Genomic DNA, 19,832 nt, shown 5'->3' with positions numbered 1-19,832 from the left:
TGTGACAGTAATGATTGCTTCTGTAAATGACCTGAAAGGCATCCTAGCTCATAGATTTCAGGAATTAATTACTTAATTGGGACTATTTGACCTGCTCCCATGCAGACTATTAGCCCAGTTGAGCCCGTGCTCAGATATCACTGCTTCTGATGGCAGTGACAATGTGCTGGTATCAAAGCAGCCCCCTCCAAAGCAAGCATAGGAGGGAGCTTCTTGTCTGGGCCCAGTAAGCGTTCTGGGCGTGCAGGTGACTGACACCAGAAGCAGGTCGTTCAAGGACATCAGCTTCATTGAGACGACTACAACTTCAGTCCTTGAGGTCTCCATCAGTACAGTCCCAGCCACAAACCTCACAACCTTTTCACACTGAGGTAGCCTCACATAGGAGGAAGAGGTTAGGGTCACAAGTGAAAAGAGTTTTAGGCACAAAGGGTAGTCACGGAGATAGCAGTAGTTATAGGATACAATGAACGGACAAGCTGGCAGTAAACATGTACATTTCTTCCAATTCAGTGTGTTTGTGTATTTTTTGCAGGGAGGCCTTCTGTTGTCTGTCTTATATGATTAATGTTTATAACTATCTTCTTCCAGAGAGGATATTAGAGGTATTACAGATTAGCTGAATGATTGTCTGAGAGCAAGGCAAGGGAATCATGAAGGGGTTTATTTATCATGCAGATGGATGGATGATTGGAAGACGGTCTCCTGCCTGATGGCATGTGCTGCTGGCACCGGGGGTGCACCCCCTGGGCTTCTTCATCATCAGCAGGGGATTGGTCTCCAGCTTCTTCTTCCTCTTTACCCTCTGTGCTTGGAAGACCCAATCCCTTTCAAATGGCCAAATTCTGGAGGATACAGCAAGCCACTACAATTCTGGAAATCCTTGTTGGACTATACAGCAGGGGTCCCCTCCCAGGCACCAGAAATAGGACTTTAGAATTCTGATGATCTGTTCCACAATGATCTTGGTTGTGGCATAGGCCTTATACACCTGTTTTCGGCCTCTGTCCTTGGATTTCTAAAAGATGTCATCAGCCAAGGCTGACTTGGGTACTCCTCTCTCCTATCAGCCATCCCGTCACTTTGCTCTGACTGAGCAGTGCAGGTATCCTGGATTGCCTGAGAATAAATTAATCATGGCTACTCCCTAGATAGCATGCACTGACAGGCATAATGAGATGTCGAGCATCACTCACTATCTGGACTTTCAGGGAATGAACTACCTTCCTGTTTGTGAAGTTGATGGGGCTTTCAAATGAGGCCTTTATAGCCTCAAGGATGGCATCAATGGCACCCTGCACTTGTCAGAGTCCAGCCACTCAGAAGAAGTTGATGGCTCTCTCTCTATGCTTTGGTGGGTTCATGTGGAAATGAATATACTCAGAGGCCTGGACAAGGCATCCATGACCTGTCTAATGCAGCGATGAACTGCTGACTCACTGATATGACGAATGATATCAGAGGTTTCCTGGAAGCATCTGGAAACCTGGTGCTGTTGTCACCTTCACAGCCACAGATAAGGCAGTGCCCCTGGTAAGAAGAGTCCACAAGTCAGATTCCGACAGGTGACATATCTCAGTCACGGCGTCAGTGGGAAACGTTACCTTTTTGGACCTCCGTGGTCTGTAGAACCTGTGGTATGGATACCTGCGGGTTGGGTGTTGCCTCTGTGCCTGCTGCCTAGCTTCTACCCTTTCCTTCACTGTGTCCTCATCATCCTCTACAGGAATACTAGAATCCTCAGTGGGAATTATGCAGAACTCCCTTTAAATACTCAGCAAGTTTCACAAAGTACCTTCAAATGCTCAGAAACTGTAAGCTTCAAAGTATTGGAAGTGACTCCCTGGCAAAACAATACTGCAGAATCACACTCCTGTGTGACTCTTCACCTTACGAATCTCTTCCTGCCTGTCGGGCACTGTACAGGCTCAGCATTGCCACCTTTATAGTGGTGGTTATTTGTAGAGGTGGTAAGTGGGTGGAAACACAGAGAGATCTTGGGGGGCACTTGGCCACCCCGCTTCAAAAATGTATCAGGGCGTGCTTCCAGCGGGTGAATCAGGATCACAGCAGGGTCATGGGAGGGAAATTGCAGCAGCCATTTTTAGGGGCGGGACACCTCTCCACATCATTTTGCTTGCCAGACTAGAAATTGGTGGTGTTTTTTTTGTAGGAAAATCTAGGCCATAAATTCCAGTCATTCCCCTGACCCCCCTGTCTGGTCCAGGCCCACCCCTGTCCTGCATATAATGCACCAGTCTGGCACCCTTGAAAGTGCAGCTCCGTAGAAAGTAACACTTCCCGGACGCATAGTGCTGCAGCTTCAGTGGCTCAGATAGTTATACCACGGTCATATGGTCATAGGTCAAAGAGACACACGTGAGGAATAGAAGAGCCATGAGCAGCTCCTGAGCCACTGCTGGTATTATTGATTCGGAAGGTTATCAGCTTTAAACACAAGCTTTTAAGCAGTCTGAGGGAAAAAAGACAGATCATAACTCTAACGAAATGGTGACAGGTCTGTGTTTTTCTTCTCCCAGTTTTCGAGATCGAAGACATTCCGGAATTCAGTCCGGAGTTTGTCGCTACGGATCACGGCTTGAATGCTGCTATGGATGGAAAAAGAATTACAAGGGACACTGTGAAGGTACAAGAGCAGCATATACCTTCTCCTGCCTTTCTGATACAATGAACTGAAGCTTAATCCTTATCTGAAAATACCGTAACATGAATTAATTTGCTGGTCAGTGGATCAGTGGCATATCTTGTCACTTCAGAGTGAAAGAAAGTAAAAAGTTGCATTTATCTAGTGCCTTTCACACTCTCAGGATGCCCCAAAGCGCTCACAACAAATGAAGTTACTTTTGAAGTGCAGTCACTGTTGTTATGTTGGCAAATATGACTGCCAATTTGTGCACAGCAAGAGACCACAAACAGCGCCTTAAATGTAGAAAGATGCTCCAAAGCACTACACAGAGGCATGGGAAGAATGGCCGTCGAGCCAAAAATTCAGTTGAAGCAAAGAGGAGGATGACCAAAAGCTTAGTAAAAGAGGTGGGTTCTAAGGAGGGCCTTAAAGGAGTAGAGAGAGGTGGAGGGGTTTATGGAGGGAATTACAGAGAGTTGGACCTAGACGGTTGAAGGCACAACCACCAATGGGAAGGGAAGGAAGGGGAGATGCACAAGAGGCAGGAATTAGAGGAACAGAGAGTTTATGATCACATGTGGGGCTGGTGGAAGTTATGGCAGTAGGGAGAGGTGAGGCCATGGAGGCAGGCAGATAGGGCCTTAGTTTAACACCTGATCTGAAAGGGAGCTCCTCCAACAATGTAGCATTCCCTCAGTACTGCACTGAAGTGCTCGTCCATAGTGGGGCTTTAACCCACAACCTTCAGTCTCAGGAGATAGCCATAAATATTGCCCACCACGGAATTCACACTCAGATTCACAGGGGTCGATTTCAACTCCCCTACGCTACCCCCTCCCCCCTCCACCTGGTAGAAACCAGGTCCCTCCAGAGTCGGGGAACAAAACCCCTTCCAAGGTGATGTTCTACAATGTAAAATCCCAATATCGCCTAAACAATGAAAGTGCCTCCAGTGGCACAAGTTTCAGATGTACTTCCATAGCACAAATGGGGTATAAAATATCTCCAATCATGTGCCTTTATCCGTTGTCATTGGCCTCCTGTGTGGTACTTGTGTTGAAGCTCGCTGCCAGATAGAAAGCTGTAGCTGAATAATAACAGTAATTGGGAAACCTCGTGGAGTTTTTGTCCTTGAAGTCTGATTAAAATTCCTGGATCATCACTCTGAGGGAGACTTGTGAGAACCTGTCTGTGCAAACAGACTGCAGGAAGTGTACACACCTGCTTTGCCAATGGCTTGAAGTAACTGTATGAAGCATCCGATGAAAGCTGCTGCACAGGGTCGTAATTTTGTGTCTAGAACTTTTCCCACCAACTCAGATTTAAGTCTTAGCTGCGTTAGAATCTACGTTTGGCTCCAATCTCAACATATAAACATGTCTTAGACAAGTGAGGCTAACAGCTGTGTGTCTGGTTCACTCCGTCTGAACGGTTTGCCTCACATCACATCAAGCTGTAACTTAGATGTCTATTCCAATATGAATTGCTTTTAATTAATCTGGTGCAGGATGTCTGAATAGTTACACCTTGCAGCATTATTTCCTGATTAATATCATATTGTCCTTAATGCTACTGTTCATCGACGAGTATATTGATAGCATGAATGAAATAGTGTCGTGGCGACCTGTGGTTTGGGGAAGATACGAGGCTGAATGCAGCTTTGCGACCAAAATTTATTCCAACATATGGATTTGTATTTAAAATTGTACAGCAAGCAGAACTAAATGGTTTTGGGAATGTGCAGGAAATATGGTCGCCTGCAGGGATGCTTCCTCCTTCACCCCCAGAGAGGGTGGAATGATTCCGAGCCACAGACTTAACAAAACCGTTGCCAATGCTGTAGAGTAATGAACTGATAGGATGTGTGAGGCAATACTGTCTGGTCAGCTATATTCTCCCCTCTCCCAACTGCGCAGTAGACTATTTGCCTCAAAATATTCTTTTTTTATCCCCAATTTCCCCCCTTTATTTCTTTCCTTCTCCCTAGAAGGTGTTGAGCCCAGAACCCCTCTGGGGCCACTGCTGGAAGTCAGACTTAACAGGCCTGGAGGGGACAGAAATTCTGGTGGGACCCAGAAGTTCCAGGTGTTCACCCAGAATCCTTGCGGCTGGCAATTAGTGCAGGGCCCTGGGGCAGGTGAGACTTCTGTCCACCCCAACCATGGCCCCCAATATCAGAGGAGAAGGGTCTAAGGGGAGAGATTTCGTACACCAGGAATTTCCTCGATCCAGGCCTCCCTTCTGCCCATCGACCTGGATGCTGGGTTAGGGTTAGGGTTAGGGATGAACCCACCATACAAGTCACCCAAGGGTTAGAAGTGAGGACCACTGGGGTCTCCAGGCTGGGGATATGGTTGGGTACACCCTAGAAATGCTTGTTTGGCTTGGTCCTCCTATAAAGGGGGCCAATCAGCTTGTTTGCTGGCACTTCTGTGAGTAGGAGCATCAGCTTCCCACAGGCAGCCATCAGGCACCTGATTTCCTGCTTCCTCCTCTAGCAGGTGCATGCTGGTAATATTATAATAAGCTGACCTCTCCGTGACCTTGGCTACTCTGGTGGGACGAGCGGTGGATGTCAGCAGTGCCTGCTGCGCCGCAATTATGCCGGTGGAGCGGGCTGCAGGATCTTGAGGCCCGATGACTCTTGCTAGGGTACAGGTCCACAGGTATCTTACCCACACGGTCATTCTTCCCTCATGTGTGAGCCTACACAGAGTATTAGCAGGCTATTTGTCTACTGAAGGCATAGCATTGGAGATTGATAAATGCCTTGCCAGCGACAGCCACATCATGAGAATGAATATAAAAAGAAAATGAAAAAACATGAGGAGATCATCAGATTTTGATCAGGAGAGGGAATCCTGCCAAATTTCTCCCCTTTCTAGAGGTGCTGAGGCCATTTTCCACTTATGGCTTATCCTGTAGAGGGTTATTAAGGCTTTTAATTGAATTTTTATCAACAGAAGAAACATCAAAATTCATTCATGATGGAGCAACTATGATCCCACTTTTAGCATCGCCCCAATTTGGCTTTGGTAAAAAGCAGCAACCTTTTAGGAGAGATTCAATTATTTTGTTTAAAAATTGATCTAATTTTAATATCTGCCCCTTCCAAATCAACACAGATTTAACCTATCAATGGGTTTGTAGGCATTTACTGACTAGAAATGGCATCCCTAACATCTCCCAGTGCTGACAACTCTGCCTTGAGCACATTGAGCGGGAGCCTGCTCTACCCTAGAGCTGATTTACCACTGTGATTGGCAGATTGAAGTTTAAGTCTCCATTAAAAACAGATTGTCTGATTTTAGCTAAAAGTGTCTGATGATTTCCCTGGTGTTACCATAAAACCATATATGAACAGTCATTTAAAAAAAATGATGGGTAATCAATCAGAGCAAGTAACTCACACATGATTGGTGATCAGATTAACGACTAATAACAAAGTGGGAAATTTCCTCCTAACTCCCATGTCATTTAGTCACATCGACATTCATTGACGTACATGTAAATTATAGCTCATAGCGGGGACGAGGATGAACCTAGGCCAGAACCATCAGCTGATCAGAATTTGATTTAAAAAGAAGATAAATGCTGGAAATCCACAGCCAGTCCATCAGCATCCAAAAAGAGAAAAAAACAAGTTAGGATTTTGGATGGAAACCCTTTAGCAGAATTGAACTGGTTCATTCTACTTGGACTGAAAAGCAAGTTACAGCTTTGGGTTTTATTTAAATGATAAATCTCTTGTGTCTGTCTCAGATGCAGGTTGGGAAATGAATCCCTCTTTGAGTAAAGCAGTATTTCTGGTATCTGTTGTAAATTTACTTTTCACTAATATCCATTTAAGTTCTCTGGTCCTACTTTCTTAGTTACTTTGCAGTAAAAACCTCAGTTCACTTCATAGAAGAATGTAGCAAGCTGGTCAAATACTAATTCTGTTGATGTGATCTCGTTTCAGCTGTCTGTGAACATGGATGTAAACATGGAGAATGTATCGGGTCAAATAAATGTAAATGTTACCCAGGATTTACTGGTAAAACATGCAACCAAGGTAAGTGCCAAGACCGTTGAAGACTTCTAATGCTCCAAGTACTTAATTTAAGTTGAGTGAAACCATCATGTCTTCCAGGCAGCAAACCCCAAAGCTTAAGCTTCTGTATCTATATTCTGCAGTGTACGTGCAGCCAATGGTAGATTGGCCTCAAACCACCTAAGGTTGTGCCAATGCATCCAAGCATGAGTACATGCTTTGGTGGGGCCTTGCGCTCAAGTCTGTGGGCACTGGACCCCAAGGATTTGACATTTTGCCTCTTCCCCGCCCAATGTGCACAGATAATTTGCACTGTCCCTTCATGCTGCTTTGTAAAGGGTATTGGTGTTGTTGCTGGTACCAACAGTATAGCTGCACTGTAAGATAGGTCGAGGTAAACTAGAATTTAACCTCTTTCATTTGTTTCACGGTTAGTGTAATATTCTGTGGAGACTTTAAATTAGTTTTGCAGTAATTTTACTCATTTGACTGCTCAGCACCTCCCAAACCCTTGACCTCCACCAACTAAAACGACAAGGGCAGTAGGTGCATGGGTACACCATCACCTTCAAGTTCCCCTACAAATCACACACCATCCCGACTTGGACTATTATTGGCCGTTCCTACATCGTCACTGGGTCAAAAAATCCTGGAACTCCCTGTGAAACAGCACTGTGGGAGCATCTTCACCACAGACTGCAGCAATTCAAAAAGAAGGCCCACCACCAACTTCTCAAGGGCAACTAGGGATGGGAATAAATGCTAGCCTTATCAGAGACACCTATAACATGAGAATGGATTATAAAAAAGACTGGTATTACACCTCTCAGACTTATGTTAGAAATAGGATGTCCAAATAGACAGTGTAATACATGTATAGGAAGAGTGCACCAACCATTACACTACAAGTAATGAATCTCAAGTGTGATATATTTAGTCCTCGCCACGTAGATGTAATATCACATTGTATCTAGGCAATAGGGGCCATTATATCAATGGAAAGCACCAGAAGCCCCGCAGCACTTTGGTCTGCAGGGCCCCGTACTATCAGACGCAGAGTCCTGAGGCCTGAGGCCTGACGTCTGCTCCGTGCCCAATATGGGCTGAGCATGATCATAAAGTGCTTTGAGCAGTCAGGCCATCATGCAGTACTATATAGGTGTGGGTTGTGGACACCCCACTCATGCCCTTAAAATGTATAGGCTTGTTGACACACTCCAAAATGACGTACTGATGTTCAGCTATAAAGGTACACGCTGTGAACTCTGAATCCCTGAATGCTGTCCAAGTGCCAAGGATGTTAGCTATCTTCAGTGATTGTGTGAACAGGCACCATTAAGAAACCTGGTGCACCATAGTACTTGGTGCTCGCTACTGGCCATATTTAATGGGTGTCATGGTCAGCACTTTCACACGGCAACAAGACACACTTCAATGGAAGAACATGAGCATATTTGAGAATTTAGAACGCTGAAATATGGCACAGTTCACTCCATTCACCCTCTATGATGCTGTTCCAAGTCTACAGTGAAGAGCTATAAAGCAGCAAGGCAGCATGTTGTTGCACGTCTGCACACTTACCTTGGCAGCCGTGCGTAGGCAAAAAACATTCTTCCTTACTTGCTGCCAGGTTCGGGCCACAGGTGAGATTGCATGTTCCTTTCTACTTCAGCTGCACGGCCTCTCCCTGTGTTCCCTATCCCGGATCCCAACTTTTTTTCCCTTTGTCTCCCTGCTCCCTTTGGTTCTGATACTAGCCTCCTCCCTTCATGTCTTCCTGACTTTGATGTCTTGCCTCATGCTACTCACCAATCAGGCTTTATTTATTTACTTATTAGCATTTCCCCCCAATTCTCTGTAAGTCCACTTTTAATTCCTCAAACCTGCCAGTTAAATGTATTAATTGCTGAGTTCTGTACCCCACTTTATTTACTTCATTTCACTTATTCTCTGATAAGGCTATTTTTAATTCACCAATCCAATCTATTAATTTAATACATTAATCTGACTTCAGTGCCTCAATTAATTACTTCATTTCACCAATTCAGGGTGGCACTCTTCTTCCACCCCTCCCCCCACCCATTCGTATGTTAATATTAAACAGCATGACTTCACCCCGTTTGTGTTTTCAAAGCCCTTTGAACACTTTGCGCATTCGTGTGCTACTCAAGAGTGTTAAAAATCATTTAAATCGAACTCTTTAGAGCAGAGAAGGTTAAGGGGAGATTTAATAGAGGTGTTCAAAATCATGACGGGTTTTGATAGAGTAAATAAGGAGAAACTGTTCCCATTGGCAGAAGGGTTGGTAACTAAAGGACACAGATTTAAGGTAATTGGCAAAAGATCTAGAGGCGAAATGAGGAAATATTTATTTACGCAGCGAGTTGTTATGATCTGGACTGCAATGCCTGAAAGGGTGGTGGAAACAGATTCAATAATAACTTTCGAAAGGGAATTGGATAAAGATTTGAAGGGGAAAAATTTGCAGGGCTATGGGGAAAGGGCAAGGAAATGGGACGAATTGGATAGTTCTTTCAAAGAGCCGACACAGGCACGATGGGCCGAATGACCTCCTTCTGTGCTCTGAGTCTATGATTGTCAAACAAATAAAAACAGTTCTTTCAGCTATTCTTGTTTTTGCTCCAATGTTTTTTGGTTGCTACAGATTTTAACGAATGTGGACTGAAGCCAAGGCCCTGTGAGCACAGATGTATGAACACACATGGCAGCTACAAATGCTACTGTCTGAATGGCTACATGCTGATGCCAGATGGCATATGTGCTAGTGAGTAAACCATCCCTGGAATGGTGTGATAATATTCCTGTTGCATGTATCATCTGTTGGGTTCATTATGTTGTACTCCTAGCTAGTTTTCAACATTACATCACTCAGTGTGACTTTTGGTATTTTCGAGGCTGCTCGAAACACACATTTCTTAAAAGCTCAGCGGCAACACCCATTAGATGTTTTGCGAACACAATAAGAGAATATTAGGTTTAGTCCTCGACAGAATACTGTGCAATTAAAGGTGAAGATTTCTGTAATGGGAGATATAGTGGCCAATTTTAACGTAACCCGCTCATCGGGAAACTGACGGGATAGGGTGCAAGGCTGGTTTTACACCCCGCCCTTCACTGGAGAGTAATATTGAGTGCGGTGTAAAACCAGCATTCTACGCGATCCCACAGGTTTCCCACCCGGCGAGTTAGGTTAAATTTATCCCCATGCTTTCAGTGAGTGCTTTCCCCCCGCCCCCACCTTTTCAGTAATTCCACCTAGAATATCTTAGACTATCTTAATAGTAACAACAACAATCTGGATTTATCTAGCACCATTTACATAGAAAGAGCCCTGAGGAACTTTACAGAAGGGGCGGGAACAAAAAAAAATTAATAAATAAAAGCGATAAAGCAATGAATTCTGAGCCATGGTGGGAGAGTTAGGAGAGATGACCAAAAGCTTGATCAAAAAGATGGGTTTTGAGACGGTTGAGAGAGAAGTGGAGGTACGGAGAGATTTAGGTAGGGGGTTCCAGGGAGTAGGGCTAGACCTTCCCAAGTTACACGTCATCCACACAGCCCACTGCCAGGTCTCCGATAGTGCTGCTGTATAAACTGACTAGTAGGAGGTGTGCAGAATGACATGGGGTGATTTAGCCTTCATTTTTCTCTACCTTCTTTTGGGGAGATGCCTAGTCTCTGCAGAATACTTCTCCGACAGCACAGCTGCGATCAGGAGTTCACTGTATGGGCAATCACAGGTACAAACTCATGCTCTACCAGTCTGTGGCACAGTGCCCTGGAACTCCAAATTACAATGCACTATGCCACTGAAGCAGCAATAATGCTAACAGGTCACCATCTTTGTTACTGGCAGCATGGCAGATATTTAGCATTAATGAATAAGGGGACATACTTTAATTGGTGACTAACTTAAACCTTTATCAGTTTTTAGCTCTGAATTGATCATCAATCAATGCTACCTGTCAAGCTCAGTAGTTCCATTTTATAATGATTTGTTTCATCCAGCAATAAATCCCAAATTAATAAATTAACGCTACCATGAACAAAAATTAAACTAACAAAATGGTCCTTAGCCCTATCCCAATCAACCTTTTATGTAGGAAATAACCTCTAGCTTTAAGTGACAGATCGAATAAGGAATGCACTTTTCAGTTGTCATTTTTCCTTGGGAACTGTGAAGAATAAAAATATTGAAATAAAATATAGTGTTTTTTTTCCAGTACACAGCTCCCTGTATCTATGGAACCTGCATTAGCAAAGATTCAGAACAGGATTAAATTTCTGTCACCCAAAAAAAGGATGAGAAAGAACATTCCAAATATTGTTGTGGGGTTTTTTTCCTTTGTATTTTTGTGTGTTTGTGGGTCGTATATGAACTCACTGATTTGGTGGTTTTTAGATTCCAGGACATGTGCTATGGCAAACTGTCAGTATGGCTGTGAGGATGTGAAGGGAGAGATCCACTGCCTTTGTCCATCTACTGGACTTCAACTAGGACCAGACGGAAAAACCTGTGTAGGTCTGTGCATCACTCTAATCTCATGTGTTATTAGTAAAAAAAACGATTTACAGAAAAAACTGTTTCTTTGATGGGTATTCATTATTCTCTGTTATCTATTATTTTCAATGTAATCAGTGACAAGCATCCATTAAATTCTCTCATTAGTGTTGACTATCCATTATTTTCTATGTAATCGGTGATGGGTATCTCTTAGTTTCTATGTAAAGAAAGAAGAAAGATCTTGCACCTTTCACGACCTCAGGACGTCCCAAAGCGCTTTACAGCCAATGAAATACTTTTCAAGTGAAGTTACTGTTGTAGTGTAGGAATAATCAGTAATAATCCTCCTTAGATATGAGGATGGTGCCAGAGGACTGGAGAATTGCAAATGTTACACTCATGTTTAAAAAAGGGTGTAAGGATAAACCCGGCAACTACAGGCCAGTCAGTATAACCTCGGTGGTAGAGAAGCTTTTAGAAACGATAATCCGGGACAAAATTAACCGTCACTTGGATAAGTGTGGATTAATAAAGGAAAGCCAGCACGGATTTGTTAAAGGCAAATCGTGTTTAACTAACTTGATTGAGTTTTTTGATGAGGTAACAGAGAGAGTTGATGAGGGCAATACGGTTGATGTGTATATGGACTTTCAAAAAGCATTTGATAAAGTGCCACATAATAGGCTTGTCAGCAAAATTGAAGCCCATAGAATAAAAGGGGCAGTGGCAGCATGGATACGAAATTGGCTAAGTGACAGGAAACAGAGTAGTGGTGAACGGTTGTTTTTCGGAATGGAGGAAGGTATACAGTGGGGTTCCCCAGGGGTCGATACTAGGACCGCTGCTTTTTTTTGATATATATTAATGACTTGGACTTGGGTGTACAGGGCACAATTTCAAAATTTGCAGGTGACACAAAACTTGGAAGTGTAGTAAACAGCGAGGAGGATAGTGATAGACATCAAGAGGACATAGACAGGCAGGTGGAATGGGCGGACACATGGCAGATGAAATTTCATGCAGAGAAGTGCGAAGTGATACATTTTGGCAGGAAAAACGAGGAAAGGCAATATAAACTAAATGGTACAATTCTAAAAGGAGTGCAGGAACAGAGGAACCTGGAGGTATATGTGCACAAATCACTGACGGTGGTAGGGCAGGTTGAGAAAGCAGTTAAAAAAGCATACGGGATCCTGGGCTTTATAATTGCGGCATAGGGCTCAATATTAGCAGGGCGGCGGATTCTCAGTGAGGGGTCGACTGGGCACGTGGGTAACGCGCCTGGTGAAATCATTGTGCTTCGCACGCAATTACAGGCTAATTGGAGCCACTTACCTTTGCTTCCGGGTTTCCCGCTGGTAAGCTGTGCGGCAGGCGGACTGCGCATGTGCAGTAAGGTCTGTCAGCTGGAGGAGCCCTATTTATAGAGGCAGTCCACCAATGCTCCTCCTGCAGCAAACAACCAATGCTAAACTATGGAGCAGGCCAGAGGGAAGGCTGCCCCAAGATTTTCAGACTCCTCACTCCAGCTGCTGCTGGATGGGGTGAGGTGGAGGAGGGAGGAAGTGCCCTCCCTCCACCACGAAGAAGGCCAGGCTGGAGGTGGCCGAGGAGGTCACCAGCTGCGGCAATGTGCCACGAACCTGGGTCCAGTGCAGGGAGAGATTTAATGACCTAACCAGGTTAGGGAAAGTGAGTACACTTACGCATTCTCCCACACTCCGTCTTCCACATCACCTCCACCACCACACAACCCCTGTGTTGTGGAGATCCACGTGTCAGAGGTGGACGGCGAGGCTGGTGATTCTGTTCGCCCTCCGAGGAGGTCATCGCTTTGGAGAGGGTGCAGAGGAGATTCACCAGGATGTTACCAGGGCTGGAGCGCTTCAGCTATGAAGAGAGACTGGGAAGATTGGGTTTGTTTTCCTTGGAGCAGAGGAGGCTGAGGGGGGACATGATTGAGGTGTACAAAATTATGAGGGGCACAGATAGGATGGATACTAAGGAGCTTTTTCCCTTCGTTGAGGGTTCTATAACAAGGGGACATAGATTCAAGGTAAAAGGCGGGAGGTTTAGAGGGGATTTGAGAAAGAACTTTTTCACCCAGAGGGTGGTTGGAGTCTGGAACTCACTGCCTGAAAGGGTTGTGGAGGCAGGAACCCTCACAACATTCAAGAAGCATTTGGATGAGCACTTGAAATGCCATAGCATACAAGGCTACGGACCAAATGCTGGAATATGGGATTAGAGTAGACAGGGCTGATGGCCGGCGCGGACACGATGGGCCGAAGGGCCTCTATCCGTGCTGTATAACTCTATGACTCTATGACTCTATGACTGCAGCTACGGCGGCCCCCATCCGGAAGTTTGAGGGGGTCCACAAGGTAGGTAAATGTGTCTGGACACCGGGGTAAGTGTGCAAGTTTGTGCATTTGATTGTTAGGAGGAGGGTGGTGGAGGCCAAACTTTGTCCAAAGTGACAGAGTGGCCTCCTGCAATGAGTGAGGGTCTCCCCCCACCCCCCCAACCTGTCAAATGGACCTTTGCAGCTGCCACAGGCTGGTGGCTGCAACACGTCCATTTCAACTGGGAGTGTTTCCCCCAGTACGGGAAACAGTCTCAGTTAATTGCAAAATCCGATCCCTCCTAAAATACCAGGTCAATCAGGTCTGTAAACAACCTGAAGTACCTGTTCAAGTACTTTAAGTGGCACCCCGCCGGCTTTAATTGCCAGGGGGAGTCCCACATGAGGGGGCTGCGCACGCACGTCGGCGCATCACTGGGGAACCCGGAAGTGGGCGGGTTGGAGCCGGGCTCCAGACCCGCCCCGGGAATCCCGGATTTTCGCAGCTCCCCCCGCTACGAACGTACCCGATCACAGGTGCGAAAATAGAGCCCATAGAGTACAAAAGTAAGGAAGTCATGATGATCCTTTATAAAACACTGGTTCGGCCACAGCTGGAGTATATGTCCAATTCTGGGCATTGTTCTTTAGGAAAGATGTGAAGGCCTTAGAGAGGGTGCAGAAAAGATTTACTAGAACGGTTCCAGTTACGTGGAGATACTGTAGAAGCTGGGGTTGTTCTCCTTCAAGCAGAGAAGGTTGCGAGGAGATTTGGTAGAAGTGTTCAAAATCATGACGTGTTTAGATAAAGTAAATAAAGAGAAATTGTTCCCATTGGCGGAAGGGTTGAGAACCAGAGGACACAGATTTAAGGTGATTGGTAAAACAACCAAAGGCGACGTGAGGAAAAACTTTTACACAGCGAGTAGTTATGATCTGGAATGCGCTGCCTGAAAGGGTAGTGGAAGCAGATTCAATTGTGCCTTTCAAAAAGGAATTGGATAAATATTTGAAGGGAAGAAATTTGCAGGGCTGCGGGGAAAGAGCGGGGAATGGGACTAGCTGGATTGCTCTAACAAAGAGCCAGCACAGGCTCGATGCGCCGAATGGCCTCCTGTGCTGTAACGATTCTATGATAAATATGCATGTTTTTCTATATCCTAGAAATTGTTGTTTGTTTAAAGCATTGTGCCAGGTGTCATTTCACTCCATTCCCACCCATTGTATTCTGTCAAGAAATTATGATGTTATTCTGGCACTGGTGGTGTGCTTCAGTGTCTATAATATGCAGTACTCTTGTGTATGGTAATTCCTGGATTATTGCTTGTTAAGGGAAGAATCCACAAAATTCCAGTCTTTCACTCAACACTTGTGCAATGTACTAACTCTGCACAGATGAAACGGAGGCACGTTCCCACCCGTTGGGAACCAGAAGGAAAATGCTGTTGTTTCACAAGATCACAAGATAATTATGGATGAGGAAGGCAATTTGGCCCATTTAATTCATCCAACTGCCCCCTTCCCCCTCCACTGCACCGTCCAATTGTTTCTTAAATAATTACTGGGTTTTTACCTCCACTACTCTATTTGGAAGTTTATTCCATACACTGATCACTCTTTGTGGGAAGAAGCATTTACTGATATCAGTCCTAAACTTCTCTTTTGCTAGTTTGAACCTGTGTCTCCTAGTTCTACTCCCACAGGTTAATTTAAGTAATATTCTGGGCTGATTTTTCTCTACCCTTAATAATCTTATGTAAGTTTACCTCTCAGACCTCTCCTTTCCAGGCTGAAAAGCCCAAGTTTCTCCAGTCTTTCCTCATAACTTAGGCCCCTGACACTGGGGATTAGCCTCATGGTTCTTCTCTGCACTGCCTCCAACACTTGAATGTCTCCCTTGTTTCTTGGTGACCAGAATTTGTTGCAGTTTTCAAGGTGCGGTTAGAGCACAGTACAGTTTGATTATTACATCCTCTGATTTATATTTTATTATTTTGACTACGTAGTTCAACATTCCGGCGTCGCGGGAGACTCGGCTGCACAGGGGGACACAAGAAATCATAGAAATGCAGTTCCTTTAGAGGATTCGATAGACAGGTGTATCTGCAACTGCAGATGTTAGTTCCGAATGGTGTGTTGCCTCACTGGTTCCAGAGTAAAGGATATCACTGAACAGGTGCAGGACATTCTGCGAAGGGAAGGGGAACGGCCAGAAGTTGTGGCCCAAGTCGGAACCAATGAGACAGGTAGGAAAAGGGTTGAGGTCCTACAGGCAGAGTTTCAGGAGCTAGGAAAAAGATTAAAGAACAGGACCTTATAGGTGGTAATCTCTGGATTACTCCCAGTCCCACATGCCAGTGAGTACAGAAACAGAAAGATAATGCAGGTGAATGCCTGGCTGGAGAAGTGGTGCAGGAAGGAGGGCTTCAGATTCCAGGGGCATTGGGACCAGTTCTGGTGCAGGAGGGATCTGTACAAGCCTGAACAAGACTGGGACCAATGTCCTCGCAGGGAGGTTGACTAGTGCTGTGGAGGAGGGTTTAAACTAATTTGGCAAGGGGATGGTTACCAGGACGCAGCAGCAGAGAGGAGAGGTACATAGAAAGGACCAACAGCAACAGAACAAAGAATAGTGTAGAAAGAGCAGGAATTAGATGTTGGAGAAAATCAAAGCCAATAGCATGGTGTTGGAATGTACGTGCGTTAATGCGAGGAGTGTTTCAAATAAGGTTGACGAGCTATAGGTGCAAGTTGCCACACGGAGTTATGATATAGTGGCTTTAACGGAGACCTGGCTTAAACATGGGCAGGAATGGGAGCTAAACATTCCTGGCTACAATGTATTCAGGAGGGATAGGGACGGAAAAAAGACAGGAGGAGGGGTGGCAGTATTGATCAAAGATAATATTACAGTTCTACAGAGGGATGATATATTGGAGGGTTCAAAGATTGAATCTATTTGGTTAAAGTTCAGGAACAGTAAAGGAGCTGTTACATTGTTGGGTGGTTACTACAGCCCCCAAATAGTGAGAAGGAGATAGAGGAGCAAACCTGTAGGCAAATTTCAGAGAAATGTAAAAATAATAGACCAGTAATAGTAGGGATTTCAATTACCCTAATATAGACTGGGGAAAATAGAGTAAAGGGCAAGGAGGGTGAAGAATTCCTAAAATGTATTCAGGAGAACTTTCTTAATCAGTACGTTTCTGGTTCAACGAGGAAGGAAGCAGTGCTAGATCTAGTTCTGGGAGATGAAGTGGGGCAAGTGGAGTGTGTTTCAGTGGGAGAACATCTGGATAATAGTGATAATTAGGTTTAAAGTAGTTATGGAAAGGGACAAAGAAAAATCAACGGTGATAATACCCAACTGGATGAGAGCCAATTTCAGTGATTTGAGAAGGGATCTAGCACAGGTGGGCTGAAAACAAAGAATGGCCAGGAAAATAGTAAATGAGCCATGGCAGGCCTTCAAGGTGGAGATAGTTCAGGTACAAGCCAAGCATATTCCCATAAGGAGGAAAGATGGTTCATTCAAAGCTAGAGCTCTCTGGGTGACAAAGGAAATCATAGAATCACAGAAAGGTTACAGCACGGAAGGAGGGCATTCGGCCCATCGAGTCCATACCGGCTCTATGTAAGAGCAATCCAGTTAGTCCCACTCCCCCGCCCTATCCCCGCAAATTTTTAGTACTTATCCAGTTCCCTTTTGAAAGCCACGATTGAATCTGCCTCCACCACACCCACCCCACCATCCCCCAGCAGTGCATTCCAGATCATAACCACTTGCTGCGAAAAAAAGTTTTTCCTCATGTCACCTTTGGTTCTTTTGCCAATCACCTTAAATCTATGTCCTCTGGTTCTTGACCCTTCTCCCAATGGGAACAGTTTCTCTCTATCTATTCTGTCTAGACCCTTCATGATTTTAAATACCTCAATCAAATCTCCTCTCAACCTTCTTTGTTCCAAGAAGAACAACCCCAGCTTCTCCAGTCTTTCCATATGACTAAAGTCCTTCATCCCTGGAATCATTCTAGTAAATCTTTTCCACACCCTCTCTAAGGTCTTCACATCTTTCCTAAAGTGCGGTGCCAAGAACTGGACACAATACTCCAGTTGTGGTCGAACCAGTGTTTTATAAAGATTCATCATGACTTCCTTGCTTTTGTACTCTATGCCTCTATTTATAAAGCCCAGGATCGCGTATGCTTCTTTAACCACTTTCTCAACCTGCCCTGCCACCTTCAACAATTTGTGCACATATACCCCAGATCTCTCTGTTCCTGTACCCATTTTAGAATTGTGCCCTCTAGTTTATATTACCTCTCCTCGTTCTTCCTACTGAAATGTATCATTTTGCATTTTTCTGCATTAAATTTCATCTGCCACGTGTCCGTCCATTTCACCAGCCTGTCTATGTCCTCTTGACGTCTATCACTATCCTCCTCACTGTTCACTACACTTCCAAGTTTTGTGTCATCTGCAGATTTGGAAATTGTGCCCTGTACACCCAAATCCAAGTCATTAATATATATCCGGAAAAGCAATGGTCCTAGTACCGACCCCTGGGGAACACCACTATACACCTCCCTCCAGTCCGAAAAACAACCATTCACCACTACTCTCTGCTTTCTGTTACTTAGCCAATTTTGTATCCATGCTGCTACTGTCCCTTTATTCCATGGGCTTCAATCTTGGTAACAAGCCTAGAAACAGAGGTTAAAATAAAACTGAAAAAGGAGGTTTATGACACGTTAGGTACAGTATACAGACGAAAACCAGGCAGAATACAGAGAGTGCAGGGGGAAATTGTAAAAGGATATAAGAAGGGCAAAGAGAGAGTATGAGAAAAGATTAGTGGGTAACACAAAACGGAACCCAAAAATCTTTAATAAACATATAAAAAGTAAAAGGATAGTTAAAGGAATGGTGGGGCCGATTAGGGACAAAAAAGGAAATCTTGTGGAGGCAGAGGGCATGACTGAGATATTAATTGAGTACTTTGCATCTGTCGTCACAAAAGAAGGGGTTGAAGTTAATGTCGCAGTAGAGGCAAGGGGAGTAGAAATATTGGATAGGATAAAAATAGATAGAAAGGAGGTGTTAAATAAGCTGGCATCACTCAAAGTTAACAAGTCACCCAGTCCAGATGGGATACAAGCTGGGCTGGAGATAGCAGAAGCTCTGACCACAATATTTCAATCCTCCTTGGATATGGGAGTGGTGCCAGAGGACTAGAGGATTGCAAATGTTACACCCCAGAAAAGGGGAGAGGGATAAACCTGGTAACTACAGGCCAATCAGTCTAACGTCAGTGGTGAGAAAACTACTAGAGACCATTGTCAAGGACAAAATTAATTCTCACTTGGAGAAGCATGGGTTCATAAAGGACAGCCAGCACAGATTTGTTAAAGGCAAATCATGTCTGACTAACTGACTTTCAAAAGTCATTTGATAAAGAACCACATAACAGACTCATTCGGAAAATAGAAGCACATGGTATTAAAGGTGCGGTGGTAACTTGGGTATGTAATTGGCTAAGGGATAGGAGGCAGAGAGTAGTGATGAACGAATGTTTTTCTGACTGGAGAGAAGTATGCAGTGGGGTCCCCCAGAGGTCGGTATTAGGAGCATTGCTTTTCTTATATATAAATGAACTGGACTTGGGTACAGGGAGTATAATTTTGAAGTTTGTGGATGACACAAGACTTGGCAACATAGTAAATAGCGAGCAGGATAGTAGCAGACTTCAGGAAGACATAGGCAGACTGGTGAAATGGGCAGACACATGGCAGATGCAATTTAATGTGGATAAATGTGACGTGATGCACTTTGGGAGGAACAACATGGAGAAGCAGTATAATGTAAATGGTATCATTTTGAGAGGGGTGCACGAGCAGGGGGACCTGGGGGTGAATATTCACAGATCTTTGAAGGTGGCAGGGCAAGTTGATGGGGCAATTAAGTAAGGGTATGGGATACTTGACTGTAAATAGGAGCATTGAATATAAAAACAAGGAAGTCATGCTAAACCTTTACAAATCACTGGTTGGGCACCACACTTTAGAAAGGATGTCAAGGCCTTAGAGAGGGTACAGAGGAGGTTTACCAGAATGATACCAGGGATGAGAGACTTCAGTTACGTGGAGAGATTGGAGAAGCTGCGCTTGTTCTCCTTAGAGCAGAGAAGATTAAGGGGAGACCTAATAGAGGTATTCAAAATTATATGGGGTTTTGATAGAGTAAGTAGGGAGAAACTGTTTCCTCTGTCAAGTGGGTCGGCAAC

General features: G+C 44.5%; 1 protein-coding gene across 1 annotated transcript in view; it reads left to right on the top strand.

The window, feature by feature from the left end:
* Positions 1-19,832, top strand: part of egfl6 (EGF-like-domain, multiple 6) — a 77,386-nt gene that overhangs the window by 13,914 nt on the left and 43,640 nt on the right. The window contains exons 2-5 of the mRNA XM_067992714.1: positions 2,541-2,647; positions 6,609-6,701; positions 9,346-9,465; positions 11,104-11,223. Coding sequence (XP_067848815.1) covers positions 2,541-2,647; positions 6,609-6,701; positions 9,346-9,465; positions 11,104-11,223 — 440 coding nt within the window. The remainder of the gene's footprint in view (positions 1-2,540; positions 2,648-6,608; positions 6,702-9,345; positions 9,466-11,103; positions 11,224-19,832) is intronic.

The sequence above is a fragment of the Heptranchias perlo genome, chromosome 11 (assembly GCF_035084215.1).
Source record: "Heptranchias perlo isolate sHepPer1 chromosome 11, sHepPer1.hap1, whole genome shotgun sequence".
Lineage (NCBI taxonomy): Eukaryota > Metazoa > Chordata > Chondrichthyes > Hexanchiformes > Hexanchidae > Heptranchias > Heptranchias perlo.
The sequence above is the reverse complement of the archived record's forward strand: the minus strand, read 5'-3'. Positions and strand labels throughout refer to the sequence as shown.